Here is a 21,826-nt window from a genome sequence, read left to right on the forward strand (position 1 = left end):
ACTGGCTTCAATGCGACAACCATGCAAGCACAACTATACTTATGCACCGAATCTTATCCCCGACTCAACAATTTCAGTCTGCGCAGTCTGCATCACAGAGGCTCGCATCGGTGAAGTGAAGTTCGCGACATTTGCGTTGGCTCGCCGCGGTGGTATCTTCGAATCCTCAAAAGCAGGGCCAGAGCTGCGTACGAATGGTATCGATGACCAAGGTTGGATGTCACACAAGGATTGCACAAGCCGGTGGAAGAGGGCAAAACTCGATTGTTGGAGACTTGTTGCGACCCTGGAGAATCTACGAGATGAACACTTCGACATGGCTGAGGAGTGGGGAGTCGACGAGGCACTATATCTTTGGGAACTAGCAAGAGACGAATGTTGGAAGGTGCCTGGCTGTCAATATTTGGAATACCCCGCTTCGAAAGAGGTGGAATTGACATCACAATCGCCGGCTATGGAGACTGTCTCCAAACCTACACCCCAGGAAGAGGAAGATTCTGATGGTAGTTGGGAGAAGGTCAAGCGCAGATGGAAGAGGAGGTCTCAACAGATTTCGTTCCCAGACGACGACGGACCGCTGGATGTCGATCAGGTGAACCTAAAAGAGATGGAAGCAGTCAACAATAGGCTAGCAGATGCAAGGTCGACACCCAAGAACCGCTTCGACACGATCGTCAAAAGCAGTAGAAGCGCCACCACAATAGCTGTCGCACAAGCCGTGAACAGGTCTAAATGCTTACTCAAAGGGGACACAAAACAAGTAAGGATATCTCCCTCGCTGCCCCTAGTCAATTTAGCGGCTGACTTTCTACAACAGTCCGCTTCTCCCCCTCGCAAATCAGTCAGTATCGACGCGCAAGCCACCATCCTCCCTTGCGATTACACTCCAGCTACGACAATGTCACACCACGAGCACACATTCATAGAGCGGAGCCGCAACCGCCCCACTTACAGTCGAAGCTCCCGTTTCTACACGCCCTCATGCTGGGCGAGTCCAGAAGGCTACGAGAAAGATGACACCAGTCTTTCCAAGAGCTCTTGGGCGACTGTTGACCAGCTCCAGAGGGAGTTTGCGAGTTTGGAGGTGGACTCTGAGAAGAAAAAAGAGGTGCTTACTGAAAGAGCTGAGGAAGCTGCCGCTGAGCAAGACAAGAAGGCTAACTTGAGGAAAGTAAAAGACAAGGCCTTTCGCGCACGGCGACCGCCATGGCAAGGAGAGAGGCTCTTTCATGATAGCTGGCAGGGTGCCGAGCTTCTTCACATGAGAGACTACTTTAAGAAGGCGCTCGCAGAGGATGCAAATCTGTCATCGCTGAGTCAATCGCATCGCAAGGCATTAACGCGGGGTCTGCATGACTGCGGTAGTGCTTTGATGCGCGAGGAGAAGCAGAAGGAGAAAAAATGGGTGGATGCGGAGAGTGAACGATAGGCGGTACAAGGCACTGTTGGCGGTATCTGTGAAGGAGAAGGGACAAGGATGGAAACGGCGCGCATGTATGCGACCAAACGTTGAGAATAGCTATACATCCCTCGATACGCTGTCGTGAAGTATAATTATGGGTACATGTCGCTGTCCCTTCAACAAGACAGACTACGCTGTCCCTACCTTTTGTCACACTTTCTGACCCATCAAGTGCAAGTTCAATCACCGCTTAAGGATATAAAGTCTCCGCCGCTGCATGCATTTGCATTCTCACCGATAACAATACGCAGCATACAGAAAACAACATAAGCCCAACGTATCCAAATCTACGCGAGCAAAAGTAACAGCCCTGTGCTTAACCCTCTACACATAATTTTACGGCCTCGAGTCTTACCACCGTCATACCGAGTTGACTCCTAGCACCTAAAACAAACCAACCATGCCCTCAGGTTACTATCCCTCTCGACGACGAAATCTCCCATATGGCAATACACCATATCACGAGCTTCCTAACGGCGGCCGAGATCTTGCCCCCATCAGACAGCCCGATGTTCATGGCAGCGTCGGTTTACCAGGCACTCGCAGTAGTTGGTTTAACTACGACCCGGATAATGGTATCAATCGCAACACAGACCACTGGTATGGACGTGGAGGTCAGTGGAATAGGTATAGATCGCCGTACATGGGCGGTGGTGGGTGGGGATGGGGACCTAGGTGAAAAGTGGAATGGAGAAACGTTGAACTTGGATGAGAGCTGTTAAACAGCCTATTCGAAGAAATCTAGTCGCTACTGATACACTCGTTCCGTGGCTCACTTCCTACATTGAGATACCTGTGAGACCGACATAGGGGCCCGACCCAGAGGAGAGAATGAAAAGACACCTCGGTGTTCGTCCGCAGGACTCACCACTTCGCGAACTCGACAATTTTTCCATTTTAACCAAAGAGCAAACAAGGAAGTTTCGTAGTCCAGCATTGGTGTTGCTTCACGCTGGTGTTCTCTAACACTAGCTTGGCGAGCTCTCATCACTTCGTCATTCTGTACTTCCAAGGTTGCATTGGTAAGAATGGGTTATTATTCGTATATAGTATCAAAGTCGTAAACTCAGCAATAGGCGTCATGAGAGCAGTAGAGATAGTAAGAAGGTATACACAGAAGCGAATATGCAGGATCCGTAATCTACAACATGCGATGAAACTATGCTGGGACCGAATGATACGCGCACTGAAGAGAGCGTTGGGGGTATATGGCGGAAATAGAAGAAAAGTGCCCATCCAAATAACACCCATGATCTGAAAAAGCGTCCAAGATCCGAAACGAAAAAGGTCCATGCGTTAAGTGCGTTAGGCGTTGATTATGAGGTTGCGCTGACTGGTATCTTCAGGATAGGCCCCGAAGACGAAGCGATAGAGCTCGCGCAGCCACTTGAATGACTCGCTGCGGCCCAGCCATTGCACCGATCGTCCAATCTCAAGTGCCGTCAGCCTGCGGAGTGGTTGAGTGTGAACGCTTCGTAGGGTCGGATCTGCGAGGACAAGTTTTCGGTAGCTCTCGAATAATTGGCTTTGCCACGTCTCGGCGCCGAAGCTGTTGGACGGCAAGGCACGAATAAAGTCTGGAAGTGGGATCTGGCGGTTGTAGCCTGTGTTGATGGCTGCCTTGATGATCAGCCCTTTCAGGCGGACCAGATTGGCATCCTCTCGACCAGCAGTAGCAGTAGAGGAAGTGTGTTGTGAGGCGTCAGAGTATGTTGAAAGGTTGGAGGAAGCGGATGACCAACGATCGTGAGTCCGTGTCATGCCAGCTTCTGGGCCGAGAACAAGTATATTTGGCACGTTGGGCTCGTCTGCGGGCGAGAACTCTTCGCGGTCATCAAAGATGGTTGTTGGTGTCTCTGGCTGCATTGGCGTCGCATTTCTCGATTGGATGGCTGAATGGTACGACTCATTGACACTGGAGGATCGCCCAGACCGTTCCGAATACGCAGTCTGGGAGCGATGTGTCATGGAACTGCGACCGACCGAGAAGGCATACTGAGTGGGTCGTGGAGTGCCGCGATCAGGCCGCACCTGCGTCCAGCCTTCACGGAACAAGTCACACAACTCCCAACACGCCTGGATTGCCGAGCCCAGCAGTTCCTCGTCGGCTGGCTTGCCATCCCGGCTGTTTTGGCGGAGACTGAAGAGCATTTCTGCAAGTGACCAGCATGCATGGAGCAGTGAGTCGGTTTCTTCTGGGAGTGAAGTGCGCTGCTTCATTAAGCGATGGCATAATGTCAAGTAGAAATCCAGAGTGCGTTCACGGAATGTCTCGGGTAGCGTGCGATCATGTGCGTTGTAGAGATGGTTGTTCAGCTCAAAGCTGACTCTGAGCACCGAATCAGAAGCCTCATCGCCGCGTTGACGCACGTCGAATAGTGCCTGGCAAAAGTCGCGGCAAAGCTCCAGGGTCGGCCGAATCTGCGTGGAGGGGTTCTCCTCTCTACTTTCGTAAAGCTTCTGGCAAAGCCGCCAACATGTTCTCCAGGCATGCTCCTGCATATCAGGGCTTCCACCGGAGTAGTGGAACATGCGTGTTCTGTGATGTTGGCTCAACTTGGCCAGCGAGTTGCAGAGTGTCCAGCATTCGTCCAGTGCGCTTCGCAGCGCAGCCACTTCTTTCTCTGACTCTTGGATGCCGTGGATCGCCTGACCCATCGTCTGGGTGCCGATGGACATGGACTCGCCGTCTTGCGATTGTGATGACTGGCTGTCATCTTGTTCGATGACGGAGCTCGCAGAAGAATCCGTGGTAGCATGATCGTCGTACTCTGCGATATCTGTGCATGTTAGCGCGTGGCCTTGTAAAATGCGTGCAGACGTACCAGCGAGATTGACGCTTTTCCGAACGCTGCGCCGCCTGAGGTCCTCCTCGAAATCTTGTCTTGTCTGGGCACGCGGCGTGCTGCGGTCGGTAACTGAGTTCGACACGGCGGTATCAATGGGCGTAGTGTAGGCAGAAGATGTGTGCTTGTCCTCGACATCCGGAAGCATGTTGGCTTCAGGCGTTGACGGCGATACGACAGCGGTGTTATCTGACGTGTTTGCGCTCGACGACCCGCCAGACGTCATCCGGTTCTGGTTCTGGTTCCCACGTCAGCCATGTAGTGCAACCATAACAGAAGGGCACTCACGAATTGCTTAAAGGTGTCGGGCGCATGGATGACAGACGGCGGGGCATCGTCCGAGTCAGCCCTGCGCACGGCGGTGTTGAGCTTATGGGTATGGGGCTGTCACAGGTTAGATGACTGTGGGTAGGTGCCGTGGAGGTGTTGGTATGATACCTTTGCGGGCCCGTCCTGGCTCGCCGGGCTCACTATGTCGTCAGTGCCCGGCGATCTGATATCGCTCATGCCATCTTCGCTTGCACTTGGGTGATTGACCTGGGCATCGTCTTCGATCTGTAGTGGGGTCAGCCCCGCGCGTTCGTATATCCACCCACGACGCGACGTACCTCAGTGTGGTCAGTATGGCTCGTGCCGTTGCTGTCGACGGGCGAGGGGTCGACGGTGGCCGGGTATGGGCTGGGCGGTGGTTGCAGGTGGTCGGACGTGTGCCCTGAGGATCTGGGGGAGTCCATGTTAGCGGGCAGTCGCCAATGCTCTCGCAGCGAGGGCGTCGCACCTATTTGAGAAGACGTGGGCAAAGGTGCCCGGTGAGCTGGGCGAGTCCGTGTAGGGGCTGAATGCCGACATGGACTTCAGGCCACTCGGTGACGGCATGAGCTGCGTCGCGGTTGCCATGCCTCGCGCTGCTCTTGAGGAAGGCACAACAGAGGCTGCGCCAGGACTGCGCCGGATCTACGCTGCGGTGGGAAGGGACAATCGCGGGCGGTCGCGCGATGGGCTGCCTATCACTCAGACGACGAGGTTGGCGAGGCTGAGCGGCGGGTCACGAATCAGAAGGGAAGGCGCGAAAAGGGTGGGCGGCGGGCGAGCGCTTGCGTCTAAGGAAAGAAGGACGGGACGAGGCTTATCAGAGCAGGCCAGCTGCCGGGAAGAGGCTCAAGGTGCTTGGTGCAGAGAGGTGTCGTTGTTTGTTTCAACACTGCGACTCTGCCTCGGTGGAGACTCTCAGCGCAGACAGGCGGCAGGCGGCGTCAATCGTCTACCTAGCAGCAGCAGCGAACTGCTCGCCCGCCCGTGCACTACGCCCGCTTACAACACCTGTCCGTTCACCACCACCGCTGGGCGCCGCAGACGAATCGCCGCCCTGGGTCCTGCTAAGCTTCAGGGATGCACTGCAGCTTAAGCGCCCAAACCCACGCTAGATGGCGGGCATGGTCAGCGATCCCGCGCCGTGCGTGCCAGAGACACGACACTGGATCCTCTAGAACAGCCATCGCTACCAGCCTGGCTCCCTCTTCCGTCTGCTGGTGCGAACCCCTCCGATCCATTGTCCTACCTGATGCCGTCCCGCGGAAGACAAACGGCTGCGCGGCCCTCCAAGGTGTAGGTAAGCAGCCCCTTGGCATCATCTATTCACCCAGCATTAGTTCCTCGCATGGCGAACGTTGCTGCAGACAACTAGGGCCAGGCCTCCATGACACGCTAATGCACCCTTCCTCAAAAGGCTCCATCAGGTGCTTGGAGACAGCACAAGTGTGCGGCACAGTCGCGGTGCCCTCCCACCGTTTGCTCCGTCTCCAGCCTGGCCCCATCGACATCGACGTGGCGGCCTTGCATCAAATGAAGGCCTGCGTAGTGTGACGACTTCCTGCTCGCAACGGTCCGTCGACACATGGCATCCCAAGAGCCTCTTCTTGCTAAATCTGTAGGATCGTCATCGGTATCGCTCTTCCACTAGTTCATCTCCAGATTCCCCAAGCGTATCAGCGTCCCCGGCTACCATGGGCTCGGATGCTTAGATTGGCCAATCGAATCCCCAACTTTTCGACTGGGACACGAAAGCATACAATTTTTTCTCCCATCAACCTACCACAGCTCACGCCGCGCGTATCTTCAATAATCCCATTAGTCTGGCCTACAAGCAGCTACCTGGTCCATGTCCACCTTGACAATCGCACCAGCTGCCCTTCTTCGTGCGACCTGCGCCGCTTCCGCGTTTGACATTAGCCGCGCCCAAGGCGGCTTGCTAATAAGCGCCGTGGAGCACAGGACATTCTTTCGGCCTTTGTCTAACCGACAGGTACAATCTCTTAGATGACTGACAGGAGGCTGCAGCTATGGCCTGCATAACTCATGCACACAGGTCTGCGGCCGATCGCAACGTGCCTTTCGACGCCAACTACGCAGAATGTTGAGTATATCGGCGACGTTGGAACCAACACAGTTTCATGCGCAAGGCACGCTACAATAGTCGAGGAGCAATGGCATGGCTTTGAAGAAGGTGTCTAACATACTCGGTGCCCCACTCTGCATCGATAGCTTTTGAGTATACACCCAACCGAAGTGACCCCGCTCTCACGTTATCGGCGCTTACTCTCATCGTTTCTTTGGCAAATCTCCCCACCACCAACGACATCTAGACTTATTCGGATAATGGCATTCAGATAGCCCGATGCATCCGAAGTCATGATACTGGGTGGCCTGAAAGCAATCCCTACTAGCGACTGCCACGCGATATCCCAGGATGCTGGTACGATGGCTACCCGAACAGCGGGCATTCATTCCTGGGTATCGTGCTGGAAGAGGAATTTCTATGCCAAGTCCACCAACAATGGCAATCATGCACATGTCTCAATCTTCAACTGCTCGGATAAGGGCCGCTATATTGGCATTTGAAGTGTTGTGCATTCCACCAACAGCTGGATTGCCTGGTACGAAGCAGCTCATTGTTTCCCCAATTGTACCCCAAGACTAAAGGGCGCTTTAGGTTTGCTATTGTAGATGCACAAGACACAATAGTAGGATCAGTCGAGCGCCCTTTCTTGTCCTGGGCATCGTTCGAAAAAGCAACCCTTCGTTGTGTCCGTTTCCTCAATACCAAACCAGACCGATGTTTGCACCTTAGGCCAACATGGGCGTACTCACCGCTCAAAAAGGTAACGCAAATCGCGATGAAAGAATTTAAAGCCACCATTCTACCCGTGACGCTATCCACAGCATGAAATCTCCGAGGGGCTTAGCTCTTGGAATACTCCCTCCCGTGCCGGGCGCTTCTGCAACCCATGAGGTGCTTTGCGGCGCACGTCAGCCCTAAACGAGCATGCCAACGCCTCAGAGTCAAACACACGATTTGTCACAGTCTGCCTTGGGCAAACAAAATGAATGTACAGCCCTGTGCGACTGACGCTGTGCGGCAACAAGGAGGCTCAATGTTGCACCACATCTTGGACAACATGACTGCACGCCTCTGACCATCACCAACGCGTGTACACACAACATGTCTCGCCTGATGGTGCTAGATGTCGTAATAAGCCCCGGTCAACATTCGCTTATGCGACTGCGATGCTCTCCCATACGAGTGTACGCTACATACAACGATAGGGAAAACATACCTGCCGCTACACAAATTCGCTGGGTGTACTGCCTAGCTACAACAAACGCGACAGCACATTGATAGTACTCGTGGAGTGATGATTCCTCCCACTACATGATCCAAATCAACGATCAGGTCTACTGCATGTGTGTCGAAGTTACATCCAACGACTACAAACTTTGTACAAAGAGACGTACCATCTTTCTGCCACTTTGTTTGCCAGCTGCATGGTAATGCAAACCATGTACCATCAGCAAGACCGGTCTTTTACTGATTGCGACGTCGGCAGTGTATGCTCGTCTAATGTATATGATCTGGCACAAGTCTTCTCGAGCTAGAGTCGCCTAGCCGTCTACACTCTTGATAATGGGTGAAGGGGAAGCGAGATGTCAGCCAATGAGGTGGTGTTACCAGCCGCTCGGCTCAGACACCTGTTGTCGAGATCTTGCATCTTTCACCATCCTTCAAGCCACAACTTTCGCGCAAAGTCATTAGATCTACAATCGATGCTCTCTACGCCTGGTACACATTGCTGCGATACTTGCTGATTACTTAGGGTTATGGACTGCTATCGATAACCATACTTTCCATCTCAGCCCGATGGGCCGCAGCCTGTCGATCCTCGCGCTTCTACGATGCACAATTCAATTTGATACGCAACGCATCTAGAAGGTCCGACGTGTGTGGCGCTTTCATGGCCTCATTTGGGCGCTCGTTGCGGGGCGAGCTTTCACCGGTATCGTATTCGGACGATACTTTCAGCCTCTTCAGCTGAAAGCCTCGGCAGACCAGTCACCATGTAGCCTAGAGGTATTTGCGCTCACAGCAAAAAACGTGAGCTTTCTTCCACAGTAAAACAGTCTCTCTTTCACAATCGAGTCTCTTACTAGTCGCTCTCACAATACTCGAGTCACCAAGGTGACTTCCTGCACGAGTCATGCCTCTCGTTCGGCCCCCACCCCTTCCACCTCGACCATCCTCAGAATCAGCGACCCCGCAGACTAAACAACCCCCAGCACTTGGATTGTGCAAACGATCAAACTTCACACAAGGGCATAATGACTGGCTGCAAATCAAATCGCCAAGGGCCATCCCCAACTTCGACATTTGTCCGGATTGCTACAACACATCCTTCCGCAACACTCGCTATGCATCCTGCATATCTGCCGGGCCCGCCAAACCAGCTAAGATGTCTGTTATCTGCGATTTCTCGTTTCTGTGGGTGAGACTAGCCTACATGTGGTTGTTCCAAATGGGACAACCTGATTTGAGCTTACTGGGCGAAATCAGTAGCATTGATCCTGACAGGGATGGTATCTGCCCGAACTTCAACATGGAGGATCCAGTGGTCAAGAATGGAGGAAGGCCCGAAGTAATTAGGACGTGGTACTGTCTGCAAGATCCAAAGACTGGGTCGCTGGTCGAAGAGATGACAGCCTGTTCATTCTGCGTGGCGCACATAAACGTCCTCTTTCCCTGCCTGAAGCGCATATTTGCACCCATTGCAAACGGGCAAAGGCTTCTCGCTACCTGCGATCTGATGACGCAGGGAAAAGGCCAACAGCGGTGTGTTGAGATTGTTGATCAGATGGCCGCCGTTGCGCAAAGTACTCTTGAAACGAAGACGCGAGATACCACACCACTGATCGATTTCGTCAAGAAATGGGGTCCAATTCCTGCCTGTCAACAAGGGACATTGGTCTCAGGCCAAAAACAGTACAGCTTCCCTTCTACGGTTCCCGAGTTCACCGCCTGCGAAGAATGCTACGTTAGACACATCGAACCGCTCTACTCTCAGTCACCCCAGCCAGCGATTCTCGCGCAGGTTGAGGAGCAAGAGGCAAAACCCGGAGGCTTCCTGTGTGATCTCTTTTCCCCGCGTCTCCAGTCGTACTTTACGGATGCCAGTCGTACAAACGACATCTCCACCTTCCGCCAGAAGCTCATGGCACGCAACAACAAGATGCAAGAAATTGAGATTCAGCTTAGGCGCATGAAGCAGGAAATTCAGCAGTTGAAAGCGCAGGAGAGAATGCACAGGAATCAGATGATTGTTGCGCAGTCGCAAGCCAGAATCAGAAGTACACAATGGGCTGTCAGTGGCTGGAGCGCACCGCCTGTGAGTACTGAATCGGCTGGCACATCGCCGTGAGAGGCTACACTGATGACTAACATCTATGCAGATTGATTGGGGTATAACAAACGTGGAGATGGCGAAAGCAAATGAGAAGGCGATGCAAGCGGCCATCCTCCAGGACAGCATGACGGACTTGGAAAACGAATGGATTAGATACTGGAAATGAACATGCGGTCGTGAAAAGCTTGTATCTGAAGACACCGCAAGCATCTTGTATCAGCCTGCATATTAACCACTCTCTCCATCCTCAACGCGCCTAACCGCAAACTCCCTCCTACAATTCGGACAAAGCAGACTCCCCATCATAGCCTCAACAAGACAATCCCTTCCAAATCTCTTCCCACAGCACTCAACCTGCTTGACAGCCCCGCCACAACACCCATCCTCCCCCGCACCAAAAGCACCCCAACAAAACGGACAACGGACATCGTCTCGCATCGCCGTCTTGACGTCAACGGTAGCCAGAGAATCCACATAAGCAGGGGTATACACCTCTACCGTCTCCCAGATCCGCAGTGGTTCATGCGTATTACCATGCTCCAGATACATTGCAACTAGGCCCTGGAAGCTCTTTGTGAGCCGGTACGTCTCCATGCCTTCCTTGAAAGACTGCAGCGTCATGACTGCATCGTCATCTAATCCAGTCTCCCGCGAATACCGTAGTATCGCCCGAAGTAACCCTACTTCCACCAAAGCATAAGACAGTATGACCCCATCGGCCAGCGGAGGCGGGAACTGGTCTTCTGAATAGAAACCGATGTAGGGAGCGATATAGGTAACATACGCCACGGATTTCTCGACGAGTTCCTCAGCGTAGGTAAAGAGGGTCATGTTTGTCATGGTTTCGGAGAGCCAGACTTGGGGTTTGGGTTGGTGGAGTGTGGTTTCGATGTAGGTTTGGGCGGTGCTGGCGGCGGAGATGAAGTCGGAGAGGGTGAAGGTTAGAGGGGAGGTGGGGTCTGTGTCGTCTGATGGCCATGCGCCTGGCATGGATGGGAGGGTTTCGTAGCTCATTATGTTGGTTGGATTGGGTTGCTTGGGTTGTTGTTCGTTGGGTTGAGAAGGGATGGAGATGTAGGGAAAGGCCTATATACGTGAGGTGCCAATCCGACCCCAGAGTGAAACGTGAGGCAGAAGAGCTCGATGGGTATGTGAACTTCTACGACTCGTCTTATCGACGAATAATTCGGCCGCTGAGATGATCAGATGATTCAATTGAATTCTCTACGCATTGTGCAGACATGGGAAGTCACCAGACAAGGCAAAGCCAGAAACGATCATATGTTGTAATGTTTTCATTTTATTCAAGATCGAACGCCTTCCCAAGTCCCCAAATGTCCCAATCCCAAGCGCATCAAGGCGCGGTGAATGTACAAATACAAAAACTCCCTCGAAAGACAATAGACCGAGTCCGTCTTTTCCCAATGTTCGTAAATATCATGAACCTCGTTGTCCATGGGACGCTCGAAAAGCCAGTTCTTTAATTTCAACGCCTTGCAATGCTTCCGAGACGCCTCGCTTGCTGAATGGACAAAAAAGCCATGATGAGACCCAGTTGTACGCTTGACAGATGTTCCGAGGGTAGATGTGGAGATACCTTTCCCTGTGAATGAGGGAGAGGATCGCGTCACATACCCAAACGAGATGTGATTACTTACCAACTTACCGTTGCGCGTAGAGTCGGATGAATGATACCAGCTCCATTGCGCAAGCCGGTAGTTGATGTCCGTGCTAGACACTTGTGATGCTTCTTGAGCCTAATGCTCCAACCCATATCTATCTGATACGAGCTCCTTCGTTGTCGAATGCAGAAACTTAGCGGATAGTCATCTGCTTAGTCGCACTGGGCTTCATGGAAGCAGAGCCGGCGGCGGCAACGGAAGGCTGACCGGGCTTCTTCTCGAAGATCTTCCAGAACTTGAGAGACTCGTCGGCAGCAGCGGTGGCGAGCATCTGACCATCAGGGCTGAGGCAGCTGTGAAGGACACGAGACTCGTGAGCGGGGACCTCCATGTTCTTGACACCGGAGGGGTAGCTCCAGATGCTCAGGCTGTTGTCGGGGAAGCCACCAGTGCTGACAATCTCCTTGTAGTGGGTGCTCCAGCGAAGGCTGGTGACTTGGGAGTCGGTGGGGATGTGGTTGATGCGGGCACCAGTGGTGGTGTTCCAGAAGTAGATCTGACGGTCGTTGGATCCACCGCCGGTGGCAAGCAGGTTGGATTGCCATGGGCACCATGAGACGGCCTTGACGGCAGCGCGGTGGTTGGTCTTGGTGAACTTGGGGGCAGCGAGCGCGCGCGCATCCCAGATGTTGACCATGTTGTCGTTGGCACCAGTGGCAAGCTGGGCACCATCGGCGCGCCACTCAAGACCGCAGACCTCTCCAGTGTGCGAGACGAGCTCAGCGATCTTGTGTTGAGCGACGCGGACGTCGTGGTTGTAGACAAGGCCGGAACGGGCACCGGTGGAAAGGATGTGCTTGTTCCATCCCATAACACCAACGCGGGTCTCGTGACCGAACATGCTACGGAGCTTGGTTTGCTCCTCAACGTCCCAGATCTGAACCTCACCCGTGCCGAGACCGACACCAACATAGGCACCATCGCCGGACCACTTGACGGAAGAGATGTAGGTATCGGCGGGGCACTCGAGGAGAGAGGCGACCGACCCGGAGTCAGCTGACCAGACGTAGACTGAGCGCTCAAGACCGATGGCGACCTGGTTGCCGGAGGACCAGTCGAGAAGGTTGAGGTAGTAGTCATCGACAAGACCGGGAGCATCAAGGACGCGCTCGGGAGCTGACGGGATGCGACGGCGGCTCTGTGCGTTAACGCTGCTGCTGGGCTTAAGAGGACGGTTGTACTGGGAGCGGAGGTCGATGGGCTTGGACGACTCGGGCGGCGCAGGCTTGAAAGCAAGAATGCGAGTGTTTGTGTTGATGCCACATGCTGAGGCAAGTGTGGACTGGTATGCAGCCTGGCTAGGAGCTGGCTTGGAGCGTGACCGGGTCTCCTCCTCGTCGTCCTCCAGGCTTAGGCCCTCAAGGGAAAGTGTGACATCCTCCTCTGAACCACGGCCACCGAGATCGAAAGCACTTGCGGCGTTGGCCAGCACGGTCGAGCCCTCCTTCTTGGAGCTTGACTTGGGGCGCTGTTCAGCGTCGAGCTTGCTGGCACCGACGCTGCGGATAGCCTCGCTGGCCGTCCGGTTGGGGATGAAGCGGTCGGCGGCGTTGTAGGCAATGCGCGTCTTGGTAGGGCGAGCACGGATGGCAGCCGCCTCCTTCTTCTCCTTCTTGGCCTTGGTGGCGGCAGTGGTACCGGATCCAGTGAGGGCCCATTCTGAGACACCGAGTTCTAACCGGCGAGGAGTGTGTGTGTGGGAGCGAGCAATGTTTGACTTGGGGGAGTCGCGCGTCGTCTTGGTGACAGAGCGCTGGATGCGCGACTTGAAGTCGTTGCCATGAATTGACTCGTTTGCCTGCACATCGGGAGTCTGAGTGCGCGGGGTGCGGGGAGAGGGCGTCAGTGGCATCCGACCGCCGGCGGTGCGGGTGTTGAAGACGGCAGAGCGCTTCTTGACCGGAGTCACGCAGACTGCAGTGCTTGCCATGACTGCTAGCTAGTCTCCTACTGGACTAGGGTTAGTTGGATTCTTAGCACACAGGACATGGTGGCATACAGTATGTGGTTTGGTTTCGCTATATAGTGTAAGGATTAGTATTAGACAATGCTGTAATCGATGCTGTGAAGTATTGATTCGAAAGTAATTGAGTGATTCGCGCTCTGGAGAAGAAGATGCAGGGCAGTGCGGATGGTAGAGTGCGTGGTAGTGGATATGCAGAGTGGCAGGTATGGGGGCGTTTAAGTATCCTTTGTTTACGCTTGCGTTGACCAGGTAACGAGGACGGGACCCTGCGCGAGGCTGGCCGGACGACCACGACGCATGACATCACATGACGGTGCTCGACCCTCGCCGGCATCGTAGTCTATCCGGTTTGTGAAGCCGCATGCATAGTCGTCGTGTCGATGCCGCCTGCATGGCCTTGCTTTTACCGCTGCATCCATGATGGCTATGGGTTTATAGCGTCTGCTCTCGTGCCAGACTGCGACGCACTTCAGCAGTCTCTCGGTCCATCGCCATCTCATAGCCACTCACTAATCACATATTCCAGCATCTGGCGTGGTGCATTAATCTGCTGCAGCTGTCCAGTGGCCAAGTCTCGGAGTGGCTCGCGCTGTCCGTGTCGGGCACAGGGCTGAGTCGTCCTGGGTCGGCGCTTCCGCTTTCCAGCCTCGGGCGGTGAGGGGCGGCAATATGCACGGCCAGCCAACTCAACTTCCTCCGTCAAACATTCTCCCAGCCTAGACAAAGGTCACTTCTGCCCACCGGGGCTGCTACCACGAACCAGACCACGCTATTCACCGTTCACTATCCATGGCACAAACATCCGCTCGATCCGCTTTCCCGTCCAACATCCTCAACCCCGCCGTCACCTCTACACCCTCGCCCAGCCACTCCCACTCCAACACGCCGGGATCCGCCAGCTCTGCCAACAACACGTTCCTCATGTCTGCGAGCCCCGTCCGGAGCCGCAGATCAGCCGTCGAAGGCTACAAACCGAAAATGATTTCGACAATCGGCGCCAAGCCCGCCTGCCTGGTCAATGCCTCTGTCACTTATGTTGGCGATGATCAGATATACGCCTTTGGAGGCTTCGACCAGTATACCGATGAGGTCTACAACCACGTCCTTCGCCTCAATCTCGTCACTCGACAATGGAATCTGGTCGACAACTACGGAGACATTCCGGGCGTACGAATGGGTACGTGCTCACCGCTCTATTACCAATGGTACTTCCGTCGCAACTAACATAACGCTTTAGGACATACCGCATGTCTCTGGCAGGGCAGCAAACTGCTCGTCTTCGGTGGTGAGAATGAGCACCGTCAACACCTCGCCGACGTCATCGTATTCGACCTGAAGACCGCCCACTGGACGCAGCCCGAACTCCATGGCCCAATACCTCGCGGTCGCGCTCGGCATTCGGCCGTCATATACGACGATAAACTCTATATCAGCGGTGGTCAGACTGGGCACGACAGTGTGCTAGACGACATCTGCTATCTCGACCTCAAGACGTGGACCTGGTCTCGGACATGGAGGTTCGTTCCTCGTTACGATCACGCCAGCTGGATCTGGAACGGTCGCATCTGGATCTTTGGTGGCATTAACGATGAGATGGAGAAGAGCAATGAGATCTGGTGGCTCGATCTCCGTGGAAGCCCAGAGTTCGATCACGCCATGAAGTATGGAACAGGCGACCGGCAACTCATCTCGTCCCGACATCGCTACCCTGTACCAGCGTCTGGTCAACTTGCGACCGGAAGCAGTGGTTATACTGCAAACTCGAGCGTCCAGTCATATCATGGCATGGGTTCAAGTCGCTCACCCTACGTTGCGCCTGGCTCCATCTCATCTCTCAAATTTCACTCCAGTCCGAACCTACCATCTCAAGCGGCGGGCACGCATTTCCACATCTTTTCATCCGGTTGCATGCTCGATTTCGTCACCCCGGCAGAGTTGAGCTGCGAGACAAGTTTGTCCAGTCTGGAGCTAGATACACTGCGATGGCAGAAGCTTGCCGACGGGAAGGACCTTTACAGCCCCAACTACCGCTGGCACTACTGCACAACAAACCCCGAAGGAACACATGCTTGGCTTCTAGGCAGCCCGATCGAGTCGGCTAATGACGGGAACCACAACGGCGAGTATCTAAGTGATGTCCTCGCCATCGATCTTCGGAAGTATGGCATCCTGGGCAACGAGCTGGCCTCCGACACGCGCTCAAAGATGATGCCTTCGTCCGACGCGAATGTGTCTTCGCACCTTACCGGTATTGGTGCGGATCTTTCCCTAACTTTTGATCAACCACCCGAGAGCGGCAGCGGCGCAGACTTCATCATCACGGCCGATCCCGATGATGATGATTACGTGGATGTTGCCGTGCCAGATCCCAACGGCTCGTCAACAACCGTGAGCCCAGTATCGCGGCCGATCCATGTTCACAAGCTCATTCTCCACGCTCGCTGGCCCCATTTCGCCCGTTTATGGAGTGCTCAGATGGCAGAGTTCCACTCGAAGAAGATGCATATTCCCGAACCGTACTCAGCAGTTCGGGCGTTTCTGTTTTATTTGTACACTGATAGCATTGCACCAAACCCGCAGAATGGACCCAGCCTGAACGACGTAGCAGGCATGCTTGTCATGTCCAACATCTACGACATGCCCCGTCTCCGCCTACTTTGTGTCAACCGCTTGGGTCGGGAGCTCGACATTGAGCACGCAGCCATAATCTGGGAGCGTGCTGCTACTGCTGGAGAGGACTGGCTCAAGCAGCGAGCTGCTACATTCTGCATGCAGAACTTTGGTAGGGTTGTCCGCACAGCGGGCTACCGTAGCCTCAGCCCGGCAAGCTTGATCGAGCTCAGCTGTGAAGCTACTCCCGAAGCGCGCATCGTTGGTGGAGAGGATCTGGATCTCCTCAGCCAAATCACTGGCCGCTCCTTCGGCGGCAGCAACCGTAAACGCAGTTTGGGTAGCGCAGGCGTCCTCACGGCAGGCGAGGACGACGGAGAGGACGAAGTGGAGGATGATGGCATGGATGTCAACTAATTCAGCGATTGAGCTTTCCTTTTCATGCGACTTTACCCCTTGCTCTGCTACTGCACAAGCATATTGGCGCGGCGTTGGTATTTTGAACGGTAATTGGGAGGAGTTTGGTTGGATTTGATATATGCATTGCGTGGGCGCGCAAGGATTTTGGCGCTGGTGTTTAGCTAATGGTCCCCTTTTGATGGCACTCACGATTACATGATTGCACCCCGTATTATACCGCTACATAGATACTACGAATTGTTCCTTCTGCCATCATGATTTGCCGTCTTTGCGATTTCTGGTATGACATGTCTTGCTCTGGCATAACAGAATGTCTGTCGACAACTTCAGGCGCATGGCAGACTATCCGTAGCGAAGTCTTCGTCCACCCTTTTGCTCAGCCATCTGGCAACTCACTGATATTCCCTTTCGCTCTGCGTAGTTGATCGCATCGCGCCCATTGATGTTAGCACACTGATTCGCCTTGATACTCGTCAGCTTCGGAAGTTTGTCTGCCAGCATCTTAATGGACGCCCCAGTGATGTGGGTGTGAGAAAGGTCAATTGTCCTGAGTCCCGTCGGGTACATGAGAAGTCTCTCTATCTCATCGTCATTGCAGAGCGTTGTGGCAATATCCAAGTGCTCCAACGCTGGCGTGAGGACCCGTGGGGAACAGCCGAATATGGACTCCATTTGCGCAGAAGGCCCGCGTCCGAACATATCAACTGCAAGACTATCGATTAGGCCGTGCAGGGTTAACGACTGCAAAGGTTTTCGTGTTAAGCATGTTGCCGTTTCACTTTCGTGGAAACAGATGTCTAGTAGGTTTCCTAGTGTTTCTGGTTCCAAGCCTTTGAAGCCAGATATGGCTAGGTGTGTGAGCTCCGGGACACAGGACTGGTGCAAGGGCAGGCTTTGCTGTAGGTTCAATCCACCACCGTCGTTTTCGATGACCAGTCGCTGTAGCGTCGGCGGGAGAAGAGGAAACTGCAGGAGGTCCATCCGCTTCAGCGCCAGGCTTTTCAGTGGTGGTAGTTGAGCTTCGTCTCTGGGCCATCCTTGTGGAGAGTCAAAATGTTCTACGTTGGAGAGTGCTAAGGATTCAAGGCATGGCGTTCGAGCCAGGAGCTCGTGTAGCCTGAGATTGACCGTCGAGATGGGGGACGACCAATGCATGCCGAGTGTGCGGAGATTCCCAAATGAAGTTGTCCAGTTAGTGGCGGCTCCGGCGGACCTCAATGCGCCGAAGACCACGTGTTCCAGTACAGGCCTCGCATGCATTATCTGCACTGCAGTATCTTGCGTGATCTCTGGATGTATCGTGAACTTTTTCAGCTTTGGAGCGCTTTTGACAATGTCAATCAATGTGGCTGACATGGTGTGTGGCAAGGAGATGAGCTCTAGTTCTGTAAGGTCCTTCGCAGCTTTCGCAAGATTCTTCAGTACGTCCATGTGTTCGAAGCGATGGATCGTGACGCGTGTCATCCGGTATTCCGAGCGCTTGAAAGCTGTATTGACGAACGATCGAGGGACCGGTCTGCGGGCGCCGCAGAGGTCGAGATGCATCCAAAGTTTAGGTAACTTGGAGAGATAGTCCCTCCATCCCGGGCTGACGCGCATGCAGTTGACCATGTGGCGGAACGAGCAATACTCTAGTATCATTTCCGCTAGCTCAGCGGGCAGCACTGTAAACGGATCGATAGCGGATGCAGGCGATAGTTTTCGAGTGGACTTGTCGTGGAGTTGTTGCAAGAGCTGTCGCCAGTCAGTAATCCATGCAAAAGACAGAGTGGAAGATGTGTCCTCATAACAGGACAAACGATACATCACATACCTTGAAGTTCTTGTCGCTAGGTGGCACATTCTTCATTCCATACTTGTAAATCCCAAGCGCCGTCTCAGGCTTCTCCAATTTCTCCAGAATACTCGCCGTGCGTAAGTAGCCTTTGACATCTTTCTTGTTCAGTCTGATCATCTCTCTGCCATCTTTGACCGCGGCGTTGAGGTTTCCAAGCTTGTCATACGTAGCAGCCCGATGATCGTACAGATCCGCGGTTGGAGAAGCCTCGATACCTTTCGAGAAGGTTTCCAAGGCTTTCTCGTATTGTTTTAGCTTATAGTAGCTGCATCCAATCGCCTGATACTCTTCTGGGGACATTCTGCGCGCCATGGTGATGAGAGTGGATGATGTTTACTAAGCCGAGATGGTATCGTTGGGTAGCGGTCAAACCCAGGGTACGCAGTGCGATTGTGCCTAGTCGCCCAATGGAGCTGCGCAATTACGGACGAGGATCTCCCGGGTGAATCAAAATGATGTGCGACCGAAGCCTTCAGAAGGTTATTGCTGTAGATCTTCCACGCGTGAGATGAAATATGCTAGTTGCGGTGTTGAGGTCGTGGGAGTGGAGTGCTTACGTGCCGCGACGCGTCGAAAGACACGCTAACACATGACGTGATCCGTGCGCGCATGCCTCATCGTGCGGCTAGCTTTCCAACTCCATCTCTAAAGCTGTTCTCAGTAACAAATGCGGCAGCAACAGATACAAAATACATATAGTGGTGGCCATCTTGATTCAATCTACTGGTTGGCGTGGCGCTTGCAATTGCGGTAGGTCATCACAACGGTGTCACATTTGTGACGGAGCTGTCACGTCTGAATGCGCCTCATGTGTGGTCCACGCGAATGGTGCTGAATGCCATGCCGCTAAACTCAACATCCTCAGAGATACCGCCCGGTCGTGATGAGGGTGCTACAGCTCGTTTGCTCGCAAGTCCCAGCTAGCACTGTATGAGAACTTCAACAGCAGGACGGAAATTAATCACTCCAGAAGTACCCGTCATCGCACTGGAAGAGCAAACAGCTCGAATATGCTCCTGCCGTGCAATCTCGAGAACAAAGAAAGTGGCCTGGCGTAAAGTCAAGGAAGAAAGGACTTCGCAGATAGAATGAAGTAAATGGGAGATACGAGCAACCTTGGAAATCCGTAGACCCAGAAGGGGTGTTCTTCCAGGGGTAAAAAGAGACAGGCCAGCTACACCGAGGAGCCGCCTCGGTTCAATAGACGGGGAAACGACTGACGACCGACTCCAGAGATGAAAGGCCCCCAGACCCAACTCTAGTCCGTCCGTGGGCCCGCTGTTCTGCGACTAGCATTGGCGACGACCTGGGCAATGCACGAGGGACCTGGTGACTTTAGCGATGGTGGGACACATGACTGTTGAGGAGGAGTAGATCCTGGAGATGGTGGGATCCCCACACTACCTAGGTATCTTGGGACGTCGGATGGATTTATCGGACATTGGCAGCATCCTTGGTACGGAGGTTAGGTCTTGGGATCGGGTTGACTAGGTCGCTCCGATGGCAAGTCGGAGGTCGAATCAGTCGGGGCAGCAGGACGCCTTTATGCGGCTGAAATACAGTGGATCTGCCAACCATAACCTTCGCATCGAACCGAGACGCAAGAGCTAGGGATCGTAGCAAAACGTTCTTGAATTTGATCTCCGCCGTTTTCCCCAGTCCCAGAGTCCTGGCAATGGGGTCGACGATGGTAACCAAGTGGGATCAAAACAGCAACTCGGTGGAGGTCCCTCACGACGATGATGCATATTCAACAGTAATTGGCGGATTTTGGAACGACCCTGCGTTGGAGGGAGTGATGGAAAAGTGGAGTGTGATTATCAGTGTGATTATCAATACGGCATTTGCATAAAGCGGAGACCCCGACATTAGACGGCGGTTCCGGTGACAGACTGGAGTGTGTGCCGCTTGGCAGGGACTTGAGCGAGAGTGCGGTGTAGTAGGCCCCGAAAGCGACATAAAATTGGGGTTGGCTGTTATATGTGGATTTACCACGTCGTTGGGGCGTTTGGTGTGTTTTAGCACACGATATGAGAGCCGTCTTTTCCGGCATGTGGAATGCTTGCGGGAGCATAATTTGGGGCGGATTGATGGGGTACTGGAGAGATCGGCGCAGTTTAGCTGGGTCCTGGGGTAGACTTGTCGGTATGGAGCACTTTTGTAGGCTGCGAGGACTGCTTTCGGTGGTGGTGTTGCTGCCGCGGTTTACTCCTGCCTGCGTGACGAGAAAGGAGCTGGGTCAGTGGAATGCGCCCGGATGTCCCGAAACAGGAAGGCCCGAGATCTGCAAGACAATGCCCGGGCACATGTCAGCCTCATCCCCACGCTAGGCTTGTGAACTCCACACGAGCCTCTCCCGACTACCAAGCATGCATTGGCAATTTGTCCCGCCATGGCAGAAAGCGCGACCGCGCCTACCGAGCAGCATCCACGGCGCGACCAAGCTGATCGACCGCACGGCGAGAATATGTAGGAGGAGTGTCAGCAAACCAAGTGCGCTCCCGAAAGCCTGGGCAAATCCTCGGCTGCATAGCAACTTAATCTGAATGTCTCGAGAGATGCCGCTATCACGTGCGTCGAATCGTCTCCCGGCCGGCAGTGCCGCCCGACGTTGCTGCACTCCATCCCAGGAAGTACAGCCGACCATCGACCATCACAGCAACCATCGTCACCGTTGCAGCACATGGCGTGTTCAAGCTCCACCAACTGCAGTCTCTATTAGTTAAGATCATCGGCCAAGCTGCAAAGGCTGCAGAGCCGCATGCGCACGGTTGGTCAGACCCTGCATGGGGACGGACGCGAGTCGCCGGTGCATGACGTCAAGCGCCCTCTTGTTGAGACTGAAACCGTGCCTTATGGGAGGATTTAGCACGCTATCCGTACACGGCGGCATGTAGCCCGAGATGGTGCCTACGACCTACACCGGTGTCCTAGTCGACGACGAAGTTCCTGCATCATCTTGACATGCGTACCGTAGATTTTGACAGGCGGTTGCGGGTGGCGTAGGCGGCGAAGAAAATTCTTCCAGCCTTCTGTGCTGACTGGCGAACTCGTCGTTCACCAATCGTTTCACCTGCGTCTTCCCCAGGCTGACCCCAAGCCCTGCGCACATGACGTAATGTGGAGGTAACCTCGGGCTAGGAGCAGAGACATGCTGTGCCGAGCGCGCTTGTTGGACTGCAAGCGTCCTCCGCTCTTCTCCAAGATTGGCCCAAGATGGCTTGCTCCACCAACAGACCCTGTTAGGTTCGTCTTTGTATCCACAGTTTAT

At 54.0% G+C, this 21,826-nt stretch overlaps 7 protein-coding genes across 7 annotated transcripts; 3 read left to right on the forward strand and 4 right to left on the reverse strand.

Annotated features, from left to right (window-relative positions):
* Positions 1 to 316: 316 nt before the first annotated feature.
* On the forward strand, positions 317 to 1,429 carry J4E85_009327 (uncharacterized protein; the record flags this gene model as incomplete). Its single annotated transcript, XM_051473551.1, has 2 exons — positions 317 to 760; positions 818 to 1,429. The coding sequence occupies 2 exons, from the start codon at positions 317 to 319 to the stop codon at positions 1,427 to 1,429; spliced, it is 1,056 nt and encodes a 351-aa protein (XP_051322756.1).
* A 1,338-nt stretch (positions 1,430 to 2,767) lies between these two features.
* Positions 2,768 to 5,205, reverse strand: J4E85_009328 (uncharacterized protein; the record flags this gene model as incomplete). Its single annotated transcript, XM_051473552.1, has 6 exons — positions 2,768 to 4,242; positions 4,288 to 4,540; positions 4,597 to 4,692; positions 4,747 to 4,863; positions 4,917 to 5,028; positions 5,087 to 5,205. The coding sequence occupies 6 exons, from the start codon at positions 5,203 to 5,205 to the stop codon at positions 2,768 to 2,770; spliced, it is 2,172 nt and encodes a 723-aa protein (XP_051322757.1).
* A 3,887-nt stretch (positions 5,206 to 9,092) lies between these two features.
* On the forward strand, positions 9,093 to 10,206 carry J4E85_009329 (uncharacterized protein; the record flags this gene model as incomplete). Its single annotated transcript, XM_051473553.1, has 2 exons — positions 9,093 to 10,022; positions 10,087 to 10,206. The coding sequence occupies 2 exons, from the start codon at positions 9,093 to 9,095 to the stop codon at positions 10,204 to 10,206; spliced, it is 1,050 nt and encodes a 349-aa protein (XP_051322758.1).
* Positions 10,207 to 10,594: 388 nt separating this feature from the next.
* Positions 10,595 to 11,054, reverse strand: J4E85_009330 (uncharacterized protein; the record flags this gene model as incomplete). Its single annotated transcript, XM_051473554.1, has 2 exons — positions 10,595 to 10,601; positions 10,627 to 11,054. The coding sequence occupies 2 exons, from the start codon at positions 11,052 to 11,054 to the stop codon at positions 10,595 to 10,597; spliced, it is 435 nt and encodes a 144-aa protein (XP_051322759.1).
* Positions 11,055 to 11,855: 801 nt separating this feature from the next.
* Positions 11,856 to 13,652, reverse strand: SLP1 (Glycosylated integral ER membrane protein; the record flags this gene model as incomplete). The annotated part of the gene is made up of 1 exon (XM_051473555.1): positions 11,856 to 13,652. One exon carries the CDS (start codon positions 13,650 to 13,652, stop codon positions 11,856 to 11,858), a length of 1,797 nt encoding a protein of 598 aa, XP_051322760.1.
* An 825-nt stretch (positions 13,653 to 14,477) lies between these two features.
* J4E85_009332 (uncharacterized protein) lies at positions 14,478 to 16,715 on the forward strand (the record flags this gene model as incomplete). Its single annotated transcript, XM_051473556.1, has 2 exons — positions 14,478 to 14,865; positions 14,926 to 16,715. The coding sequence occupies 2 exons, from the start codon at positions 14,478 to 14,480 to the stop codon at positions 16,713 to 16,715; spliced, it is 2,178 nt and encodes a 725-aa protein (XP_051322761.1).
* A 345-nt stretch (positions 16,716 to 17,060) lies between these two features.
* J4E85_009333 (uncharacterized protein) lies at positions 17,061 to 18,867 on the reverse strand (the record flags this gene model as incomplete). The annotated part of the gene is made up of 2 exons (XM_051473557.1): positions 17,061 to 18,452; positions 18,532 to 18,867. The coding sequence occupies 2 exons, from the start codon at positions 18,865 to 18,867 to the stop codon at positions 17,061 to 17,063; spliced, it is 1,728 nt and encodes a 575-aa protein (XP_051322762.1).
* Between the last annotated feature and the right edge of the window lie 2,959 nt (positions 18,868 to 21,826).

The sequence above is a fragment of the Alternaria conjuncta genome (assembly GCF_024043145.1).
Source record: "Alternaria conjuncta strain BMP 0040 chromosome Unknown scaffold_16, whole genome shotgun sequence".
In the NCBI taxonomy this organism is placed as follows: Eukaryota; Fungi; Ascomycota; class Dothideomycetes; order Pleosporales; family Pleosporaceae; genus Alternaria; species Alternaria conjuncta.